Source organism: Aedes aegypti, chromosome 3 (genome assembly GCF_002204515.2).
Source record: "Aedes aegypti strain LVP_AGWG chromosome 3, AaegL5.0 Primary Assembly, whole genome shotgun sequence".
NCBI lineage: Eukaryota > Metazoa > Arthropoda > Insecta > Diptera > Culicidae > Aedes > Aedes aegypti.
This window is the reverse complement of record NC_035109.1, coordinates 272878121-272896685: the sequence shown is the minus strand read 5'-3', so window position 1 is coordinate 272896685 and position 18565 is coordinate 272878121. Positions and strand designations below refer to the sequence as shown.

The following is an 18565-nucleotide window of genomic DNA, read 5'->3' as shown; positions in this document are numbered from 1 at the left end:
ATTTTATTTAATCAACTTTCACAAATTTCAGAAATTTGTTTGTGACATTCTTCATCAAATATGCATGCAAACCCGTAACATATGAAAGTTATCAATTTTGGTAGAATGAAGGAGATGTGCAGCTTCTGTACCAAAGCTCTGACGTTATCCTCAAATGTTAATTAAATGTATGCCATCGCTTCGGTTCATCGAGCCTGGATAGCCATAACTAAGACCGCATCACATGTCAACATCGCTCGCAGGACATGGAACTCGATTCAAACGACGACCAGTGCAGTCAAACAATCAAACATCAGATACACTAAAACCTCCATTTATGATGCCTTTATTCACCTGATTCCATTTACGTAATATTACTTAAATGGAATATGTGTTTTAAATATTTTATTAATTTTGCTTCAATTTTCCGTGCATAACCAAAAGAACATCTTGAAGAAAACTGTATCCTTCATGATTATCTAAGACCAAACCAACTTTGTGAACGCTGTCACATCCAAAGACAAGATTTTTGTAATGTGTGCTTTTTCTTATTACTTTTTATCTTCTTCCCTTGCTTTGCATCGAAATGTATTAACTATCTAGCGAACGTAAATCGTGTGTTCGCTAAATTTTACTTAATTTTTTTTAGTGAAATTTGGCATCAATTTATTTATTTAATCCGATTGCAAATTAAAAGTAATGCTTAGTTTTTCGGTTAACGTCTCATTTGATACCTTCTATTAAATTTTATGCAAACTGAAATTCGACGACGAGAATTAAATTTACGTAACATTTCGTAAATAGATGCTTCAATGTACCTACAGTTGATGGGTTCATCCCCAATACATCCGTACTTACCGACAACGCTCAGCGTAACGAAATAGCTGCGCACCGGTTGCGTCGAAATCTGGCACTCGTAGATACCGGCATCCCGCTTCTGGGCCCATTTGATCTGTAGCGTCCAGTCGTCGGTATTTTTATGATGCGTCGCCTGGAAGCGCTGGTCCGAGGTGTAAGTGTAACTCCCGACGGTCAGGATGTGGATGTCGCGATGCCGTATCCAGGAAACCTATGGTCGAACGAGAAACAGAGCGAGAGATAGAATGTTGAACGTGGGATGCTGATGGGAATCAAACTGTCGTCGGTGGAAAATAGGGTTTCGATTTTTTGGCTAGTGGAGGCAGGAGTAGCAACTTGTTGTGGTTTGTATATTTTGCAACAGAAAATGGAAAATACCGTTATTCGCATTCCCGCTCCTAGACGTCATCCGGGGTATACCGTTTTTTAGCAATGCTGTTACCGAAAATATTTCCCATATGAGGCTGAAATAAAAAAAGGCAAATAATTGGAACGACGGGCAGAACTTCATTGCAAAGCCAACCAACGAGATCGCTTGTTAGTTGTTCTAGTGGAATATATTTTCGGATGATTTTTTTTCTCTACATTCTACTTTGCTTTGTGCCGGTCAGATGTTGACAAGATACGATGAGTGTTTTGTGAAATCATTTTTCATATCGCCAATCAGGTCGAAAACGTTTTTAAGGTTGTTGACAATGGCAATTTACGTTATTTACGTGAATTTTGATCACAATACATTATAAATAACCTTTTGCATTTTTTTTTCTACGCGATAAACTGTTTTTCATTTCACATCTGTTAAAATTTGGCAGAATCTCCGGCCTAAATACTTTTTTGAGTGGTGAATCAATCCTACATCTACATCTGAGAATCCGCAAGCTGCAGTCGTTTCTTCGTAGATCCGAATAAACATCGGCCAGTCTTCCGGGCTACCGTATTGTGGAATGTGAAGAATTCAAAGCAAAAAGCATTGATGATCGCCTGAAAATAGTACGACAGAACAACTTGTGCCGTACCTGCTTAAATTTCCACCAGAAGTGGCCCTGTCGAACATGGAATGGCTGTAACATCGAAGGCTGTCGCGAAAAACATCACTCCCTGCTACATTCACCAATTTCTTCTAACTGTGTACACCTTTCGACAAACCACAACTATATATTGGACGATGACTGTGTTCGTTATCCATATTTTCGCATACTCCCAGTGGTTGTATCCATGGACAATAAGCGACTGAACTCGTTGATATTTGCGTTCATTGATGAAGGATCCTCATCTACACTTTTGGACCGATCTGTGGCAGAACAACTGGGATTAGAAGGACCAACAGAGCCTGTGAAGTTGCAATGGACGGCCAACGTCTCTCGACAAGAATCGAAATCGAAAAGGGTGAACTTACAAATTTCGGCGGCTGGAAATACTAGTACATTCCAGATCAATGGAGCTCATACGGTTGAGCAGCTTCTATTGCCGAAGCAATCAGTCCCATATAGCGCATTAGTAAAGCAATATCCACATTTGGGCGGATTACCCATCGCTGATTATGAGCAGGCCGAGCCGAAAATGTTGATTGGACTTGATAACCTTAGTCTGTGCGTACCCCTTAAAATACGCGAAGGGCGTTATAACGAACCTATTGCTGCGAAATGTAGGCTAGGCTGGGCGATTTATGGGTTCAGAACTGGTGCACCGATGCCTACGGTGTCGATTAATTTCCATGTACCAGCCGCCCAAGACGCAGACCACGAATTGAATGAGCAACTGAATGACTTCTTCTCATTGGATAAATTGGGGTCTACATCTACGTTCGAGATACCTGAGTCCGAAGCTGTTAAAAGAGCTAGAAAGTTGTTGCAGGAAACGACGCGTAGAGTTTCCACTAGATTCGAAACCGGTTTATTATGGAAATCTGACACCATTGAGTTTCCTGATAGTTTTCCGATGGCAAGCAAACGCCTTGAATTGTTAGAGAGAAAGTTGTCTAGAAATTCATCTCTTCAAGGTCAAGTTCATCAGAAAATAGCGGAGTATGTGGCGAAAGGATACTGTCATCGGGCTAGTCTTGAGGAACTGAACTCGTCGGACAGTAAGCGTGTATGGTATCTCCCGTTGTGCGTTGTTGTAAACCCAAAAAAGCCAAATAAGGTTCGTGTTGTGTGGGACGCTGCGGCAAAAGTAAACGGTGTATCGTTCAATTCCGCGTTGCTAAAAGGCCCAGACCTATTGACGAGCCTTACCTCTATTCTATACCATTTTCGTGAATACAGAATTGCCGTGACCGGGGACATTGAAGAAATGTTTCTCCGAATTCTCATCCGACCAGAAGACAGTAGTTCGCAACGGTTTCTATGGAGGGAGAATCCTGGCGACAATCCTTCGGTATACATTATCGACGTGGCGACCTTTGGGTCGACTTGTTCCCCAAGCTCGGCGCAATTTGTTAAAAATGCGAATGCAAAAGACTATCAAGAGAAATTTCCCCGGGCTTCCTCAGCAATCATCAAATATCATTACGTAGATGATTACCTTGATAGTTTTGATACGGTAGAAGAAGCCATCGAGGTAGTTAAGCAGGTGAAGTCAATTCACTCCGAGGGAGGTTTCAACCTGCGCCATTTTTTGTCCAACTCCAATGATGTTGTATTGGCAGTCAGCGAAGCAATTGGCAATGATAGCGACGAAGATACTAAGCAATTCAACATAGTACGAGATGAGAAGATAGAATCCGTACTAGGAATGAAGTGGAATCCATCCAGAGATGTATTTGTCTACACGTTATCGCTTCGTGACGATCTAATCGTCATTATAAATCCCTCACACACTCCTAGTAAGCGAGAAATGCTCAAGCTCGTCATGAGCCTCTTCGACCCTCTAGGTTTCTTGGCATTTTACCTGATACACGGGAGAATTTTAATTCAAGATGTTTGGGCTACTGGCGTTGATTGGGACACACCAGTAAACAGTGAATTAGCTCAAAGATGGTGGCAATGGATCAGCTTCTTGCCATCGCTCAACAAGGTGCAAATCCCCCGCTGCTATTTTCATGGTTATATGGATAATTCAAAGCAGCTTCACGTTTTAGTGGATGCGAGCGATGCTGCGTATGCTTGTGTCGCCTACCTGCGCGCAGTTGGAACAGCAGGAGTGGAGTTGGCAATTGTGGGCGCGAAAAGTAAGGTAGCGCCTCTCAAAGTTCTGTCTGTCCCTCGCTTAGAATTGATGGCAGCGGTAATCGGTGCTCGGATGGTAGAATCTGTCGTTACTTCTCATTCATACACCATAACCGACGTATTCCTCTGGTCTGACTCATCAACAGTTCTTGCCTGGATCAATTCGGATTACCGAAAGTACCATAAATTCGTAGGAGTCAGGATTGGAGAAATTCTTGCGTTGACAAAAATAAATCAATGGAGATGGTTGCCCACCAAACAAAACCCAGCTGATGAGGCAACCAAGTGGGGAGATGGACCCGAATTCAGTTCCAATAGTCGATGGTTTCGTGGGCCGCCTTTTCTCTACCAAACAGAATCTGAATGGCTCGAAAGTCGGATATCGTCTTCTACTGAAGAGGAATCAATAAATGGTCGCCATACCGTCCATCAGAACAGCCACCAAGCAATCCCCACATCAATAATAGACTTTTCGCGTTTTCATAAATGGGAACGATTGCTTAGAACGCAAGCTTACGTAATACGGTTCGTCAACAATGTTGGTAGTCGCAGAAATGGGAAACATGTTGAAAAGGGAACACTAACGCAGAATGAGTTAAAACACGCCGAACGACAGCTTTGGAAACAGGCTCAAGCAGAATTTTACTATCAGGAGCGAGGTGTACTGCTGGAAACCCAAGGGAGTCCGGCCGCTCGTCATAATGTGGTACATAAAGCAAGTCCAATCTACAAGTTGTGGCCATACATTGACGAAGACGGCGTAATGCGAATGCGAGGAAGAATAGGAGCAGCATGGTACGCTACACCCGATGCCAAGTATCCAGTTATACTTCCAAAAACCCATCCTATTTCTTCACTACTGGTAGATTGGTATCACCGACGTTATAATCATGCCAATCATGAGACGGTGGTGAATGAAATGAGACAACGCTACGAAATACCAACGCTACGAGTGCTAGTGAAACAAACTTCAAAAAGTTGCTTCAAGTGTCGAATAGCAAATGCGACTCCTTGTCCACCACCAAAGGCACCACTTCCAGAACAACGTTTAACACCCTTTGTGAGACCATTCACATTTGTCGGTTTGGATTATTTCGGTCCTTTAATAGTCAAAGTCGGTCGCTCTGAAGTCAAACGATGGGTGGCTCTATTCACGTGCCTCACGGTGCGTGCTGTACATCTCGAGGTAGTACATAGTCTATCCAGCGAATCATGTGTGATGGCTGTTCGACGCTTCATTGCCCGCCGCGGTACACCGGCGGAGTTTTTCAGCGACAACGGGACGAGCTTTGTAGGTGCAAATAAACAGTTACAGCGAGAAATAGCGTCAAGAAATGAAGTTCTTTCCAGCACTTTCACAAATACCAACACAAAATGGCATTTCAATCCGCCCGGTGCCCCCCATATGGGCGGAGCATGGGAGCGATTAGTTCGCTCTGTCAAAAGTGCCATTGGAATGATTATCGACACACCTCGTCGTCCAACAGATGAAGTGCTGGAAACGATCCTATTGGACGCCGAAGCTATGATAAATTCTCGGCCTCTTACCTACATACCTCTGGACACTGCAGACGAAGAATCTTTGACTCCTAACCATTTCCTTTTGGGGAATTCTTCTGGCGTTAAACAACCGATGATGGAAATGAAGGAGTATCGAACTAATCTGCGAAGCTGTTGGGCACTAGCTCAACATATCACCGATACTATTTGGAAGCGATGGATAAAAGAATATTTACCCGTTATAACCCGTCGTTGCAAATGGTTCGAAGAAGTCCGGGATATCCAGGAAGGCGATTTAGTGCTAATGATTGGAACAGCGATGAGGAACCAATATATAAGGGGCCGCGTGGAAAAGGTGTTTATCGGACGAGATGGTCGAGTGCGTCAGGCTTTGGTGCGGACCGCTACTGGAGTATATAGGAGACCTGTCGCTAAGCTTGCACTACTCGACGTTGAAGTATCTGGTAAACGTGGTCCAGACACATAGACCCGCCTATTCTTGACCATCCTTTACGGGTGGGGGGATGTTACGTCGCATAGCAAGCCCCTCGACTGGTCACACTGTCCGAATCGTGTGAGTGATCAGCAGAGCCCGATGACATTGTACAGTATAGAAGGAGAACACAAAAAAGGAAGAACTATATGTCAGATGATAATGATTTGCAAAAGTAAAGGTTGAAGTGAATTGAGAAGAATTGATGCTAGAATTGATTTATTATAATTATTGAAGTGCCTATTGATTACATATTATTATTAACAGATAAATACGATTCGTATTCGGTAAGATAATTTAATTGAACTTTTCTTTGTTGCATAATTAACGTGGCCATGAACTATATTTAGAGTTAGCAAGTTGCAAACATTTGCCCACATTGGATTTAGCTTTTTCGAAGATTACTAGGAGATATAAGCCCAAGAGTAAGTCAGATAGTTAGTATCCCTAAAATTAATAATAATTGAAATTAATTAACTAAACTGAATTCAATTTAACTAGGCAAAATCTAATTGCCATAAGGATCGTGCCGTACGCAACGGAGAAGTGTATCACCTAACCTGTTTTTCGCGGTAGAACACCAAAATTGTAAGCACAATATAAATGTAACTTACTTGAATGTAACCACTAATATAATCAAAATATATTGCAGCTTAAAGCGGTTAACTTCCAAGACTGAGTTTCGCTAAAAAGATTGGTGATCTTCTGAACACAATCCCTACAAATGATTGACGACGCCTTCCAAAACGCCTTCCGCTAATTGTTATCCGAGCTTCAAATGCTCGACATCTGGAGCAAATAGTAATTCGAGAGGCTATCTTCTGATATAAAACTCAATAAAAACAGATATTTGGATTGTGTTAGACATCAACGTCTTCTAGAACAAAATCAGTTATGAGTTAACGAATTGGCATATAAAGGATGAGAACTTTCAAAATGACCACCGCGACACCTATTTTGAACACTTAAATATAACTTCGCACCCTTGCGTTTTAGGAATCTAAGGTCAAAAAACTGGAAATCTTATACTGAAATAGTATGAGCCACATTCATACTCTCATTAATTAAACCTTCAAATGAACTTGGCCGTTGATATCGCATATGATCGTTGATGATTTTACATCCTGCAGGGCGGTGCAAATCGATTGTCCTCGTTCCGAACGGAGCAATCGATAGTGAACCACCTGTAGATTCGCTTGTGCGGGCGATGATCAGTTTGAAGGTTTCCAATTTTTTTTTGCGATGATACCGTGGTGAATCGAAATCCGGACAGTACCAATATCCGGACACTCTGGTTATATTAGTCAATTAGAGTTAAATTAAATGGCAATATGTTTGGTTTTTATTCACTCCGTTGATTATTAACAATGCTTGTAACTTTACATTTATTTTTAATCTAGTAACCATCGTCAAATAATTAATAAAAATAAAAACAAATAATTTGTTCGTGTAGAACGTCATTTCGCCTCGGTCTGACTCCAACTCAAGGTTTTACGAGCGATGACCGCGCGAACATCGTTTGATTGAAAGAAAAGTTTGTGAACTGTATTTTATAGCAAGTTTTAACCATAAGTGTTTAAGAAAAGATATTTCAAAAGTTTGGTGACTCCTTTGTGTGTGAATACGTCAAAAATACATATTTATCGGTGCTTTTAGAGACTGTCCGGAATTACGAGCCAGTGTTTAAAAATCCGGACATCTTCTAAAAGACCCTGGGTTAATTAGTGTAGGTGAGTTTTATGCAAGAAAAAATAAGAGAAAACTTGAAAAATAACTATTTGAAGCTTTGTGAGTATTCAAAATTTAACTCGATGTGAAATAAATAGTGTTAACTTTCATAATAACAGTTCGAGCCGCACCGAGTGCAGTTCAAGTCACACGCTCCTCGGCCCAGGTAATCAAACCACTAATATTACAAACGTGCTATTCTTTTTGGCATTATAGGGCAAACACAGACATCAAGCTTTTTAAATATCTATATTTTATTGTGTATTGATATGATGTTCATTAAAATTAAACGAATATTATGTGCTATTACACAGATGTCCGGATTTTGATTCATAAGTGTCCGGATTTGAAGACATCGTTTGCATCAGTTGTCCGGATTTAAGGACAAGACATGCTCAAGTATTTGAATGGTTTTCATGTTGAAATCATGATTTTTACCAAAAAGCTTAACAGTAGCGTGAAGATCTTGAGTGAAACACGGTTTGAATCAATTTTACATTAAAAGTATTCTAAAACAACACCTTGATATTAGCGTTTGAACATTTGTGTCGATTTAAGCGTCCGGGTATTGATGCACCACGGTAGTTGGAACCATCGTAATAGCAGCCGGTACAGTACCTTCAGCAGACCGGTACACCTCTGCTTCAGTTTGTCCGTGTAAGCGCGAAAGATCCTCTTGTCATCAAAGGTGATGCCAAGGTAGTCCACCTCGTTGGTCCACTCGACGGGGTAGCCGTTCACCCGAATGACACAGTCGGGTGGAGATTGAGCTTTCGCGATGACCAGTGCCTGAAGAGAATGGCCCGACTCTTCGCCTCGGTCATCTTGAGTCCGCCAGGTACGTCGTGACTCCTTGGCCTTGATTCCGCTGTCATCGGCATACAGAGCGAGGCTGCATCCAGCGGGGAGCTGTGGTACGTCCGAGGTGTACATCTTGAAAAGAATCGGACCGCGCAAGGTACATTAAGCGGTTGGCGAAGCTTCTTACCATCCTCCTTAGATTACTTGGGATGTTTGCCTGCTTCAAAGGCTTTCTCGACGTCTATTATGATTGACCTGTAGTTGGTTGGGGCTGTTGGATCCTTTCCAGGCTTTGGGACAGGGACGATTCTCCCCATCTTCCATCGGGTAGGAAAATAGGCTAGCTGGAAGCACCTGGGCTGGGACTGCTTGCGGTCGCGTTTTGAGGAGTTTCGCCACAGTATGGCCCTGAGTGGTCACCCATTCGCTGGATGTCGTTTGAGAACTGTTGATTCCTGATTTTTGTTATTCGCCCACTGATCATGTTGTTGAGGCCAGAGAGCTTCTTTCTGAGACATCCGGTCCTTTTGAACTGGCGCCTAACGGTGTGGATGAGACTCCTGGTGTCGGGTTCGATTGCGGAGTATTGTCTTTGCACCGGCACCCTACGGTTGCAAACAGAGGCGCGTCCACGTTCAGAACCATGGGTATGACAAACGTTGGCAAATATTTTGTGCACAGTGAAGCTAAGAAGTATTTTAACTCTATGGAGTCCTTGGCTGGTAATTAAAAATTACTTTATTAAAGAGGCTGAAACAGAAAGGGTGTTGGTCGTTACCAGTAGACTAGGCAAGCTTTTCGTCTTTACAGGACTGGTAACGACTGAGTACCTTAACAATAGGAAAGAAGTCTTTATCGCCTGAAAAAGAGATTATAAAAAATCGAAAAAAGAAAAAAGAAAAGCAACCAAAACGAGGACGAAAAAATACCAAACAGGAACCAAGAAAACAAAACGAAACCTAATAGGAGCCTTGAGATAAGAGTTTGATTCTTAATACAATCAGAGCAGATATTTATCTAAGATCCAACACATTTTTTAAGAATTCCTCGTGACAATGCGACAAGTATTACTGATCGTATATCTGTATGTGTTTTTTTCATGAAATTTTTTAGGATATTTATTAAAAAACTATTTCAGGTGTGTTTAGATAGTACTAGGGGAAGTGGTGGTAAAATGAACACCGTGCCTTTTACCGAGAAAAAACAAATTTCGATGAATTTTTATCACGCACGGACGATTAAGAACATAACAGGTACAGGTAAAATGAACATTTGCACCGTTTTTTGCCAGTAAAAAATATATGTGCAAATTTAGCTATTTTATTCTGAATTCGTGTCGCTGCTGGGGATTTTATTTATATCCGTACAAAGTGGGCGGAAGGGTCTCAGATTTTCATGAAACATTTTCCACAGGCAGGGCTCATCAATATATGAATAAAAAAAATTGAGAAAAATTCAGGGGCGCTTATTTTCCGGAAAACTCAGTTGGAATTTTTTTGTTTTCCTCTGACACTACTTACTTTGAAAAATCATAACTCAAGAACGAAGCATCGTAGAAACAAAGTTTTTTTATGAAAATGAAAGCAAATTTTCTCAGGAATAAAAAAAATATCAACTGGAAACAGTTTATCACAAAATTTTCCACCGTTGAGAAAATTCGTAAAGAAAAGTCGGAAAAGCTATGCTCCAAAAATATTTTTGAGAAGATAATTTCATAAGCTTTAATCGCTGAAATTTTTGAATTGTACTTTTTTCCGTTTTTGAGCTATGGCCAATTTTGTGGAAAATGACCATATAAGCCATTTCTTTGAAAACCCATATTTCAATCGAAGCATCGGAAAAACAAAGATTTTTTATCAAAGCAATTGCAAATTTTCTAAAACATCTGAAAAAAATATGGGATTGATTTTAATGAAGTATATGTCGGAATGGATGATATTTTTCATGAAAAATCACACCGCTAAGAAAAACTGAAAAAAAACTGTTTCTGCCTCAATATTTCATTACACTGAAAAGGGATTGTTTCTTTTCTATGTAGCAAATAAGATTATTATTATTTTTTAAATTTTATTTATTCAATTATTCAGTATATAACTTACATTTTCATCTTAATACTATTTTTTTTTCTACCGGGAAGATTGTCTTTGGTTGCTAACACCAGAAGATTTTCGTTTCTTTGTATTTTTAAGAACAAAGCATTTTGTACTTTCTTGGTTTTCATGTGCATCTGAGAATTCACAAGCAAAAATGCTTCGTTCGTCTTTTGGCATGAATGAATAATATTTTTTTGTTCCAGGAATTGGAACAAGGTTAGAAAATTTTTCCTGAAGAAATTTTTCAGCCTCTGAATAGTCATTTTCAGTTGCATAGATAAATTCCCAATTTTTTTAAATTGGTCTTTCACCTTTTGCGACACAGTCCAGTCGAAAAATTGTTTGGCGTTATTGATTTTTGCTGACTTTCTAATACTAGCATCTCTAGCCATTCGCTTAATGTTGCCACCGATACCATCACAAGGACCTTTTCCATGTGAGGTTGGGAAAAAGTGCCATTCTGCTCTAATTTTAAAATCATTTTCATGGTTGCATACTTTTTTGAAATTTGATTTATTTTAGTATTGCTCTCCGCAACCATCAGAAAGATAAATGAGTTTTTCAAGCTCCGGAAATTTGTTCTTCAATCTTGAAATTAGTTTTGTTTGAAAAGCATAAACTGATGTCGTGTTATGATTTTTAATGTCAGCAATTACAACAAAATTTAAGACTTTGATCGAAGATTTGTCTTTGTAATAAATTACAAATGGATGTATTGTTACTTGAGGTCGTACGAAGTAATGGCTTTGAATGGAATCTTGTATCACGCACGAATAATTTTCCGCGAAATCCATCTGGCACATTATTTCTTTTGTTTCTACAAGTGATTCCTTTTTAGATCTTATAAATTTATTTTGTTTATCTACTTTCAATTGATGCACAAGAAACTTCTCGGTCAGATTTTGCAAGTTTTCAATAAAATCCTCTTTGTTGATAATGTTTAAATAACGAAAAATGAGCGTATTTAAAAAAATGTTTAGGATTGGATCTAATTGATCGCTCTTTTCAAATATACTTTGTTTGTAAGCTGGAATAGCTAATCGGGTTATCATTATTTATTTTCCTTTACGGTGAAAAATGTCCTGGGAAACTTATTCCATTTCAAAAAATCTCAAAGTTTTGAGAAAATTTGATTCCGATTTGACAAAAAAATGATTCTGTGACGCTTTTATCTGCAGTTATGATTTTCGAACGAAAAGACTTGTACGAGAAATCTGGGCATTTTTCACAAAACTATGACCAAACGCAAGAATTTAAAAGCAGTACTTCTTAAAAATTTCAGTGATTGAAATTTATAAAATTCTGTTCTCAAAAATATTTCTTTGAAAATCTTACACGAGTTGGAAAATAGTTTTCCTGGCTTTTCTTTACGAATTTTCTCAACGGTGGAAAATTTTGTGGAAAACTTTTTCCAGTTTTTTTTTATTCCTGAGAAAATTTGCTTTCATTTTCATAAAAATAAACTTCGTTTCTATGATGCTTCGTTCTTGAGTTATGTTCCCGCGGATAAGATCCGGTAGGGAATAATTACTATGAGAGAGATACGTTCTAATTCACGGTTTATTTCAGACTGATGTGATACATAGAATTTCGCCCTATATATAGTCCTCTACCCTATTGTACTTGCATAGAATATTCTCGATGTGCATTGTTGTATACAATAATGAGCTGTGTCTAAACTGTTATACAATTGACGGATTGAATATTCTCGAACTGTCAGACAATGACACAATGCAAGATAGATAAACAATAACAATGCAAATTCAATGTTTGGATCTGGAATGATCTGGATGGTGAGTAAATGTTCTAATTAATATTGATTGTCTTCTAATGGTTTGTTTTTTTTCAGGTATGTTCTATGCGCGTATTCATCGGTACAGGTGGGTAGAGTGTTGCCAGAATGGCAGGGAATTTATAAAGTGTTTGTGGCTTCAACATGAGGCATGTTCGTCCACCGGTGTGGTGCGGCATGATGCACCCCGGTGGCTTGTTGTTGGCCACAACAAGTTATGATTTTTCAAAGTAAGTAGTGTCAGGGGAAAACAAAAAATTTCCAACTGAGTTTTCCGGAAAAATAGGCGAACTTTTTTCAGTTAACACTTTTTCTATTCCTTAGAAAATTTGCTTTCATTTTCATAAAAAAAATTGTTTCTACGATGCTTCTTCTTGAGCTATGATTTTTCAAAGAAAAGGCTCAAAATGGCACATTTGCACATTTTTTACAAAATTGGCCATAACTCAAAAACGAAAAAAAATACTATTTAAAAATTTCAGCCATTAAAGCTTATGAAATACCTTCTCAAAAATATTGTTTCCAAAATTTTCCTCGAGTTGGAGCATAGTTTTTCAGCTTTTCTTTACGAATTTTCTCTAGGGTGGAAAATTTTGTGGAAAACTTTTTCCAGTTAATATTTTTTTTCTGAGAAATTTTGCTTTCATTTTCATAAAAAAAAACTTTGTTTCTACGATGCTTCGTTCTTGAGTTATGATTTTTCAAAGTTAGTAGTGTCAGAGGAAAACAAAAAAAATCCAACTGAGTTTTCCTGGAAAATAAGCGACCCTGAATTTTTCTCAATTTTTTTTATTCATATATTGATAAGCCTTGCCTGTGGAAAAAGTTTCATGAAAATCTGAGACCCTTCGGCCCAGTTTGTATGGAAATAAAAAAAAATCCCCAATACAGCGATTTCAGGCAATACACGTCTCTAAATTCTTTCCCTATCCGAAAGATGAGTTCAAGATTTATTGACGCCTTCTCAGTTATGTAGGAAACATGTTGCCTGAAAGTCATTTAGAAGTTCAGTATCACACCAAGATCTTTCATATAGCTTTCTCTGCTTTAGCTTTCGGCGGACAACCTGTAATCGTAGAAAACTGGGTTCTGACTTCTAGAGAAGGAAACTACAGCGCACTCCTTAGCATTCAAAACCATCCGATTCAGATCACACCAATTTGCAAATATGAGTAGAGTAAAGTGGGGCAAATGTTCGAGTGGGGTAAGAGTTTCTTTTTAAGATTTCTAGCTCAAATCAAAACAAATCTTATAAATGTCATGGTGGTTTGAATGCTATTCAAGTAAGAGACTTTCAATCCAAATATCATAAAAATCGATTGATATTTGGAAAAATTATGGCTATTTGTTGTTTTTCGACGTGAATATTGTAATTTTTGGTCAAACTTTCGTTGCAAGGGAGCAATTGAAGATAAAATCTTTTTCAATATTTTATGTGAGGGCGTTTCTAGGCCTATCATAAGGTTGCTTTGAGGTGTATTAGTTTTTGCATAAATGCTTGAAAACAATTTTCGGCCCATAGTGGGGCAAAAGTTCGAATCAGCGGGGCAAAAGTTCGACCCATGTATAAAATCACGGAAAAATTTGCAAATTGCCTAAAATCCACATAATATCTTCAAATTTAGTTAAATTTGTCTGATCGTGTAAAAACTGTCACTAAAATTTTACATTTCCACTTAGTTTTGCGAAAAACTGATATTTTTGGGTATATTGCAATTAACCCAGTTTTGGACAATTTTTTGATGAAAATTTAGTGTGTATTTTTCGTCAAACATAAGTTAACAACTGGTGTAAAGTATGCCTGTCATAAAATGATCGATATTTTGTGTTTTAGCCAGCGAACTTTTGCCCCACACTAGATTCGAACTCTTGCCCCACCGGTGGGGCAAAAGTTCGAACAGGACAATCAATTTTGAAACTGTTATAACTAAAAATGGGTAAAAATTTTGACACAAGTTTGTTCAGCAAAATTATAGCCAATATGTTGAAGGTTCACTGTATGGTATTTGTTTTTGTTTTGTTTTAACTGCTATTGTTTTCCTGGAAACTTTGATTATACCACTAAGGTCGAACTTTAGCCCCACCTTACTCTAACTGAATTCTGCTTAAATGTATGTCCCGTTTTGCATGCGCAGTGGATATGGATACCACACCTATTATACTAGCGTTCTTATGGGCATATTGGAGCTAACGGCTTCGCATTTAAATCATTTTCAGGAAAACTATAGTTTGTTATGTGTTAATAGTGTTTTACACATATGTGTTGACTAAAATTAATAAGTTTTTTTTCATTGTGGATTCCTATTCCTACTATTAAGAAACAGTTGAAACCAATATAAAAGGGCAAATCCATCGCGTACTCTGAGAAGAACGAAAAATTTTCTAGAAATGACTCAATGGGAACAACCAGGAGAAAAAATAAGAAGAAATTCGTTTCGTACTAACATTCTAGATATACAAGAGAAAAATTCTTGAAATGCCTGATAAAATGTTCTGAAATTTCCTGCAGAAATTGCATGTGTATGTGCCTTGTACATTCTCTTAGAAATGTTATTGGAAGTTTAGCTGTCTTAGGAAAAATATTATTTAATATCATTAAAAGTGTTTTCAAATAAGCCCAAAAGAATTTCAAGTCAAATCCTCTAATGTAATTCAGAAATATGTTTTAAAGAATCACATGAGTAACTTCCCAAGAAGATTTTTCGGTTGTGCTATTCGAGCATGCTTTTTCATTATATAGTGCCAAGTTATAGTTTTTGAAGCCTCATGGCTGAGAAGATGCACGTGTTTTTTTTTCAAATACTACATAATAAAGTTTTGAGAACTTGTTCTCGAGCAAGTTTTTGAGTTGCCTTTGAATTAAATAAATTGTGCAATTTCCGAAAGTATACCAAGAGCACCTCATGAGTGATTCCTAAGGATATTCAATCGAAAATGCTACAGATGTAATTGAAGAAGCTCAAAGACAAATGTTTAAAAAATCCTTGAGAAAGTTTTGTAAACATCTTTGCAAACTTGATGAAACATCTAGAGTTTTTCTTAAAATTATCTTGAAAAGTCAAGAAAAAGTTGGAATATAGTATTTATTATCGACAGATATAGATATGATTAACAAAATCAGGTATTATTGTAACTAAAGCTATGCTATGGTGGACTGAACTATTTGAGCAATGATCACTATAGCATCTTCAAACGACACGATATTTTTGCCCAATATACCGCACTCATTTCTCACAAATAGGATACACTGTAACTTCAATTTACGAACAAGATCCGGGGTGCGCAAATTTAATTGGTGCGTAAATAAAATCAGTGCGTAAAACGAGGGAGATTAGTTCGTAAAACGAAGTTTTACCTTTTGGAGTTTAATGGAAGGAAATTTGTTCTTAAAAATTTGAAGAAATTATGCACTTTTAGTATCAATAACATATTATTGATATATCCGATCCTACATCAGGCTAGAATGTGTGAAAGTTATGATCTACCAAGAATTGTTTGGAGTTTGGAAATATGATTCTACATGAATTAATAAAGATAAATTTATCATTTCTATGTAGAAGAATATCTCACAATACTGGATTGGTGGCTCCATCCCATTACCCCGAACGCCATTACCCCGAACGCCACTACCCCGAATGCCACTACCCCGAATGGGTCACTACCCCGAAAGCCATTACCCCGAATGGGTCATTACCCCGAACGCCACTACCCCGAATGAGCCATTACCCCGAATAGTATGAGATACAGTGAAATATATTGTTTTGCGGGCAAAAATGCGTCTCTAATGAAAACTGGTAATTAATGGCGCGTAAAATTCGTCGGTAAAATGTTCATCATACATTTTCCCTTCTTTTTTATGCCAGCTCTTCTTTCGAAATATATTGTTGGCAACTCTTCTCATTCTTTCGGAGACGGTACCTTTTTATCAGCCCAGTGGGCACTTTCGCAGTTCAGGGGTTCATTTACAAATTTCATAACGCCAAAATTTACTATTTTTGACACCTACCCACCCGTTCGTACCACTTTTTGCATGGACAACATTTTTTGTCCCCTTCAGCGTTACGAAATTTGTGAATGGGCTTTTGATAAAATAAGCCGTTTAATGACTGAGAGCTCTCCTTGTTAACTTACCATTATTATACATGTTCTATTGTCCCTGGGCATAGAACGTCAAAGAAATGCTCAATGCATAAGATCCATCACCGGAGGAATTTGAACCCATAATCCTTAATATGGTCTAGCTTAACAACTGCGTGAACACAGATTTTTGAATTTCTTGGTGGTGTCCATATTTCAATTTTGTTTTAAAGCAAATATTTTCCTTTCTTGTGTATATATGTTGTGTCATAGCATGATATGACATATCATATTGTTACATATCACGTTGTTACAGTGATCATTCACGTTATAGCTGCAAACGTTTCACCAGAAATTTCTCCTTCTTTCTTAAATAGACTGTTCTTTCAAGTTTTCGTTGGACAAGCTAGTCATTAATATTTCCATATAGAACAGCTTTTTTTGAAGGAATATATCCTGAAGGCATTCACTCAAGTGAATCCTCCTATAATTCTAATCAGTAATTTTTCCTTTCTTTCATCTTCTTGTATTGAAACAGACAGGTCTCTTATGAATTTGCTTACCGCTTTACTGTCATCATCATTTCTTCATTGTGCTGAATCGGAAAAAATGTTGATTATCTCATCGAAATTCAAATTAATGATCCCACAAACCAACGAAAGTTTTTACTGTAGCGGCAATCAAAGGCCACCGTTTTTCTAACATGTACAAGTGTATTAACGTTTCCTTGCTTTAGTGGAACGGTTGTCTATCAGGTTGGTTTTTAAGCGGGTTCCATAGACGAACACTTGCAGCGATTATCTCAAAGTGATCTTCCATTACCACCGTTTACGAAACAAAATCTTTAAGGAGATCTTAATGCTAGTAGCCCGACACCTATAATAAGTAAAGGAAGTGGGTTCCGACGTCCAATAAGAAAATGTACTACATCCTAATTTTGTACATATTATAGCTATCCTTTGCATAATAAATTCACCCTTTTTTCGAAATAGGCTGTTCTTCAGAGCATTGCAATGTGGCTGTGTGAATCTCACCAAAATTAGAGGACAAATCGAAATAAAACTTAGTATTCAAAAATTATTAGCTAAAAAACTAGCTGCTTTTATATCTTCTAATGTTTGAAATATAAATTGTTGAGCCAAACTCGTTAAATACTCATAAGGAATCGTATAATTATCTCCCCACTATCTCACTAGAATAAGTTCCAAATTTTATGCATTCGGGGTAATGGCGTTCGGGGTAGTGACCCATTCGGGGTAGTGGCGTTCGGGGTAATGACCCATTCGGGGTAATGGCTTTCGGGGTAATGGCGTTCGGGGTAGTGGCATTCGGGGTAGTGGCGTTCGGGGTAGTGTCATAGAATCGGATTGGTATATTTTGAAGAATCGTCTGTTTTGTCAGATCCGTGCTTTGTTAATTAAATAAGTACAATAGGTTAGAACACCTGTTCTAGACCTATTCATTTGTCTGGGAATTTCCCAGTCAACCAATACTTTGATTTTTTATGACAAGATGAACTTCTGGTCAAAATTTCAGTCATTTTAGGGATAATTCAGATGTGCTTTATTGAAAGTCTCTATAATAAAGCAAAAAAAATTAGGTGTGCTTCAAATCAATTATGTGCTTCTGAGCTAATTTCAAGTTTTAAAAGTTCATAACTATCGATATGAACACCAAAAGTAATCGAAAATACCTCTTCATAGTAGTTGATTCAATTCTACAAACTTTTGTTGAACACCCTTTTTTGTATTTTTTTTTTGTATTTATTTATTTATTTATTTATTTCGTCAAGCATAGGTAGACTACATACAATAATTACAATACTTTCTTACATGCTATGGATTACTTCTATTGTTCTTTAGCTGTGTTTTAAGCTGCTCTTTGGACATTGTAATGCCAATGAATTCGCAATGTACATTATACTGACGCATCATACGGTTTATTGGTCCGTTTAGAGCATAATGCGTTCTGCATGATTTTTCTGAAAATAATTTTCTTGTTCTTAAATGCCGAGAGGGTTTGTAGAAGTTAAGTTGAGAAAGAAGTGCAGCAGAGTCTACACGGTTCGAAATAATGT

General features: G+C 37.9%; 1 protein-coding gene across 1 annotated transcript in view; it reads right to left on the bottom strand.

The window, feature by feature from the left end:
- Window positions 1-694: 694 nt before the first annotated feature.
- LOC110678170 overlaps window positions 695-18565 on the bottom strand; it is a 241508-nt gene continuing 223637 nt past the window's right edge. Inside the window, exon 3 of the mRNA XM_021850793.1 lies at window positions 695-1048. Within this exon, the coding sequence (XP_021706485.1) occupies window positions 695-1048 (354 nt within the window). The remainder of the gene's footprint in view (window positions 1049-18565) is intronic.